General features: G+C 36.7%; 1 protein-coding gene across 1 annotated transcript; it reads right to left on the bottom strand.

The window, feature by feature from the left end:
* Positions 1–1,532: 1,532 nt before the first annotated feature.
* On the bottom strand, positions 1,533–4,589 carry RABIF (RAB interacting factor). The gene is made up of 2 exons (XM_032218960.1): positions 4,394–4,589; positions 1,533–3,809 (listed from the first exon to the last, which is right to left on the bottom strand). The coding sequence occupies exons 1-2, from the start codon at positions 4,541–4,543 to the stop codon at positions 3,564–3,566; spliced, it is 396 nt and encodes a 131-aa protein (XP_032074851.1). The 5' UTR covers positions 4,544–4,589; the 3' UTR covers positions 1,533–3,563.
* Positions 4,590–6,030: the final 1,441 nt, after the last annotated feature.

Raw genomic sequence — 6,030 nt, 5'->3', positions numbered from 1 at the left:
TTAATCTGATTGTGCAAGATTCAAATATTTTTACTCTAAAGTATTGTAGAAAAGAACTACATTTACAGGTTAAAGTTCACAATATTTTCCACATTAAAAAATAGGATTGATGTCATTTGATGCTCTCATTTGTAATTGAATTGCTGTAGAATTATACTGCAAAGAATATAGTCATTAGATGGCAGCATTCTGAGCACTTTTATAGAAGCATTCTTAAAATTTTCAGACATTTATTTCTAAAAAAGCTATTATCACAATAGGAAGGCCAGTTTGCAGCCATTTAAAAATATGAAAATAACAAAAATGAACATAAAAACAAGTCCTTTTCAAAAGCATTGTATTATCATTTTGTGAATTGTTTTCTTTATAGGAGTGTTCTTTTCCCAGAATTTTACTTCTTTATTTAAAAACTAGAAAAAGTTTTGAAATACGGTTATTTCCTCCTATAGCCAGCTTGCAATATTACCCCCATACATTACATAAAAAAGAGGTTAATATTTTGAAGTGTTTACAGGATTTAAGTTTTGAAAAAACAAAACCAAGAATTCTTTAGTTGCATCACACTTCCTGACACTATCATGGTGCTAGCAAGCGATGTACTTCTCATTTGCATCTGACATATATGACAAAATTACTCTTACTGCTTCATGTATGCTACAGTTTAGTTTATTCTGTAAGTTTGGTTTGCCATGTGGACTGAGATGGTGTATCAAATTAACTCATCTTCTTTTAAAGTATTAAGATCTATTGCAAAAGTCTGAAGCATGCTTTCATCAAGCAGAAAAATGTGATGTATAGTTGATTTCTGTTTCAAAATTCGGGCTAAGTATCATTTTATAAATAGTGGATTTACATAACATGCCAAACTTATTTATTCTACTTCTACTTTAGCATATTTGGTGAACCTGGTTAGCAAGACAACAAAACATGAAAAATATTCTTTGAGGATTTTCTATGTATTAATTTATCTGTAGCAATATTTCAGATAACAGACATGACAAAAATGTTGCTATTTGCAACATTAGGGATTTAACAAAGCCCCCTTTTTTCATTTTTGCAGAGCTAGTATAAGATCTCCCAGCAAGTACTGTATCTTCCCATTCGTGCAATACTGGTGCCACCACGTGGTAGACATTTAACATGGAAATGTTATCAGGCTCTATGCAGCAAGAAGAAACATTTCATTCTGTTAAAATTGTTTCCTAGCCTGTATTCAGGTGCAATCACAATGTACTCAAGGAGACAGACTTGGTTAACAGGAGGAAACATTTTTTTGGAAGAGAGCAATGACAGGTGAATTACCAAGCAGAACCCAGAAAGTCATTTTTTGAGATCTCTAGCCCCAAATTTTCTTCATTGAGTTAGGTTTGCCCTCCAGCTAGCTGATAAAATGACATAAACGTGTAAAATTAGACACAGTACTTGTCTCTTATAATCATTCACCTATGGAAGCTGTGCACACCTACATATTTGGTACCTACAGCATTTAGAAACTATGAATGTAGTCTGAAGAATAGGTTATGCAACAAAGCTACTTTTGCAGTGAAACAACTCACTGAAGTTTTGTCAGTGTTGTGTACCACTGATGTTTATTTCTGAATGTCCAAACTTTTATACAGATATCCAGAGATGAAAAACCTATACATGTAACAATTCACAAACATGAATTGATGTATGGTTGGAAAAGGAGCATTATGGGCAGTAGGATATTTAACAGGAAAAAATAAATACGTTTGCTTATACCTCCAGACACTAACAACCTTCAGGCACTGAGATAAAAGTGCATGGCACCTGGAGTAACAATGGATAACTAAGCACCATACTGATTAAATCTTAATGAACATTTCCAAATGAACTCCAGGGGTTTCATGTATTTTTAAAAATAGTGATGGAAACAACTGACCCATATGGCACCAGCCAGTAGTCTGTTTTATTTCATCACTACTAAGAAAGCAGTAATATATTAACTTTCCATAAATAAATACTTGTAACAGAAGGACTAACATGTCTATTCCACAATAATGCAATCTTACCGGCATTACATTTCAGATTGCTCTTACATATGCTTTTTGAAAAGTGTACTAAGACATGCACTTAAAAATTCTACAAACTCCAGAATTCAGTGATATAAAAGTTGTTGCAATACATAACATCATATAATAACAAAATTCAAGTGACTTCCCCTGGAAGTTTAAGAATACTGGGGAGAAGACTGAACCCCAAGAAATTTAAATCAAAGAAATAACAAACCTCATCTAACGTTACTTTCTTTAAATTGATACAGGGAAACCAGAATCACTGGTTAGCATTTTAACAGCACTCATGTCATACTTAGCTTGGTTAAGATTAAGCTATAAACATGCCCTTTCCCTGGGAGTTGTCCATCCTATGAAGGGCATGTAGCTAATAAGCTGACCATCTTTTACACAGCCTATTTTTATTTATTGAAATTCAGAGGCAGCCCAAGTCCAAACAATCCTGGATGTTTTACAATTAAAATTAAAAGGAATCATAAAACTGAAGAAAAAAAGAATCAGGCATATTGCCAAAATGTACAATATAACAAAAGGCAACTGATTGGTTCAATAGCCAACCTACTCCCAAGCCTTCTAACATTCTAAACTTGACATCTAAATGAGGGGTTTGGTACACTATAGAAACTAGAGAACAAAACATAGCTTAGTCCTCTATTTTCTCCTAGATGAAAAATAAAGAGCTCACATTCAGATAATATTCTTAACTAGACTAGATGATTATGTGTCATTCATTGACTATATTATCGCAAGGGACATCAGTAATGAGTTGTGTTACAGCAGCTTTAGAAAAAAGATTAATAATTGAGGTTCTATACAGAAAATGTAAGATTATACCTGTTAGAGTGAGCCCTTTTTGATTAGCTATTGGTAATTCCAATACATACAATATATAAATTAAAATGCATGATTTCAATTCAATTATAAAAATTAAGTTTCCATTCTTCATTATTACTTCCTGCAGTTTGACTATTTTTATAATTAAGATGACCTGTAACTAATGATTGGCTTTTAACTAACAATGATCATGAAGTGAAAATTCAGATATTTGTAAACATTAGATATCAGTAAACATCAAAATCACAAATGTTTACTCTTTTATCCAGAACAGAGCAGAAAGCTATGCATCACAATCTGGTATGCTTCCTTCTCTCCCAATAAATCAGAAGCCTTATTCCCTGTTGTATTACACTCTTATTTTACAGAGGAAAAAATTCAGGATATCTTTCCTTTTTCACTAAGGAAATTGAATTGCCAATTTGCATGGAATTGTGCGTTTCAACGTATATGCACATAATTGCACATTATTAAATATCAGTACAAATTTGGTCAGGTTCAAATGGGTTGCAACTCAGTAAGCAATATAAGCACTTCCATTGATGCATCTAAAAAGGGAATTTCATTTGTGCCAGTTTGAAGCCTACATATTGAGGCCATGTTTCAAGCCTATATATTGAGGAACTTGGAAAGTTATTTAGAATGTGGTATAATCAGGTGCCTAGGAGCCACTTTTGGTCACCTATGAGCATTTCATTCATGAGAAACACGGTCCAAGGCCACATAAAAACTCTTTTTATCATCCAAGCAGTGCCAGCCAATAGGGCCAATTTCACAGTCTGCACAGATCAGGAACTTTACATTTCCAACATCCTTGGTGAAACCAACGTTTTCAAAAGAAAACATGTCCTCGACTAGCCAGTGGTCCTGCAAGACATCCCCTTCTAGATCACCGTTTGTCACCAAAGCAGTCTTCTTCTTCATAGCAGGAAGAAACAGCTGTCAAATAACAAAAGACGTTTGTTATTATTGAGCCAATGTAGGGAATTGGTGGGAATATTGGAGATGGATGGGGAGCCTTGGTTCAAGTTTCTACTTAACCACATTTACAGTGTGACTTTGGGCCAAACCAACCCACACTACTGCATTACTGAAAATAAGAAATGAGGAGACCCCAAAGCCATCTAGTTTGGAATACAATTGTGAAAGCAGCCATATAACTGGCATAATGGAGAGGGGGGTTCCAGGACAGTATCAAATACAAAGCTGACAAGCAAAGGTATTCAAGTTGCTGCTAGTTTCCTCTAGTCTAGATCCTTGATTTAATTTCATTACCATGATAAAGTACTTCATGCATCCCGCTCAGCCATAGACTGGAAGGCCTACGAGGAAAGGGATGTCTTTTCATTAGGGACCTAATCAAAACAATTTTCCATCCTCAGAAAGGTGCTTAAATCCACCGGTCGATCAAGGAATTGGCAACTCCGATTTCATCTGAGGCTGGAAGTTACGCGGGGGAGGAGAGCCCCTTGGCTGCCTATCACCAAGGACTACAGCACAGCGGTGGGCCGAATACGCCCTACCTCTCTGCGGGTGAAGGTTGCAGCTCCGGGCAAAAGGACACGGGAGCCGCAGCGCTGGCAAAGGACTGCTTTGCGGTTCCGCCCACTCGCGCACACGAGCTCCTCCGGTCCCAGCGCAGCAGCCTCCATCGCCGAACTGGGCGCCGCCATACTTGCGCAAGCGCAATAGAGCAAGGAAGGAGAGTCTTCACGGTGGCGTTTCTCGACTTCAGCAATTTTAAACTGGGGACTTCCAACTCTCCGCCCAACTACGGAATTCTGGGAGTTGAAGTCCACAAGCTTAACGAAGCTGAAGTCAGGAAATCCTGCTCTACCGAATAGGCGGGACCGGGTTACCCTCCCATCCACCATATTTGTGTAAGTGGGAGGGGCTACTGAAACAGGGGGGAGCTCCCCCCCCCCCCAAGCTTTACAAGTGCCTTTGCTGTGCTTGCCGCTGGAGTCCTACCTCAGGTTTCAAGTAAACCAGGGATGTCCAAACTTGGGAACTTGAAGACTTGTGGACTTCCACTCCCAGAATTCTACAGCCAGCTGGCTGGGAAATTCTGGGAGTTGAAGTTCACAAGTCTTAAAGTTCCCATATTTGGACACCTCTGAAGTAAACCATCACAACATAACATCGGACCCAGGAAGAAATTAAAAAGTAAAACTAGGTACTACCGGCTAGTTTAATTCAATTCCGATAATTGCAAGGCTTCGATTTGAGGACCCTATTTTACATGTGGCTACAGCTATAAGTAAGTTTTAGTGCCTATTAGGTGATTTGGACAGCTCTTAAGACATTGTAAAAAGTGTGGCCAAACATTTCTGCGTCGGTTTTTTATTAGAAGCTCACTTTGGCATAGACACCAATTTTTTTATAATGTCCTATGAAAATGCCACCTTCGCTTCGGAAGGAGCAAGCTGCAAATACTGATCCTGAAGTCTGGGTGATCGGAGAAAACGGTTCATTATGCCAATTCAATATGGTCTTACGTACTGAAGGACTGCTAAACATCTTCAAAACAAGTGGTTTTAATTCTTAGTATTTTTATCAATGTATGAATGGATTCATTGTGTGACTATTATGCTTTAATCTTCTCTTTTGCTCTTTCAATGCTATCATGAAGAGTAGTGTCATATGTCTCATAAGTCTCCAAAATTTTACTGTAATTACCAAACGCAAATGAACAAACTATGCACCCAATTTGAGAGGAGCTATAATATAAACATGAAATTATGCAGATAACTAATAAAATCCAGGAATTCCATAGATGTAGCTTAGTAGCTGTCTTAATTGTTTCATGATGCTTAGTCTGGAAGCTATATGAAATTACTTATTTTCCAATTGTAAAAAATGTACTTCAATTTTAACATTGTTGATTTTTAAGTAATAGCAATATTAGTTTACAGTTATTTTCACAATAAAATCCCTTCTATATTAATGAGGGTGATAACGGTTTCAGTTATCTTTTTTAAAAATGGCAACATGATTAAAGTATTGTCTCTTAATGAAATAAAATACAAATTCAAAACCCAGAGGCCAGGAAAATTTAAAATCCCTACTATATAATCATAGCTGCATTTTGAAACCTAGGTAAGCCTTCAAAGAGTTATAGATAATATGCTCTTGGGCAACATTACATTTGGCCTTTTTA

Source organism: Thamnophis elegans, chromosome 5 (assembly GCF_009769535.1).
Source record: "Thamnophis elegans isolate rThaEle1 chromosome 5, rThaEle1.pri, whole genome shotgun sequence".
Classification (NCBI taxonomy): Eukaryota; Metazoa; Chordata; class Lepidosauria; order Squamata; family Colubridae; genus Thamnophis; species Thamnophis elegans.
Note: the sequence above shows the minus strand (reverse complement) of the source record. Positions and strands in the feature narration are given on the sequence as shown.

Excerpts from the sequence above, each read along its gene's own strand:
- RABIF (XM_032218960.1), bottom strand. The coding sequence starts at position 4,543 with ATGGCGGCGCCCAGTTCGGCGATGGAGGCTGCTGCGCTGGGACCGGAG. Across the intron at positions 3,810-4,393 it reads CAACCTTCACCCGCAGAGAG|CTGTTTCTTCCTGCTATGAA; the intron begins GTAGGGCGTATT and ends GTTATTTGACAG.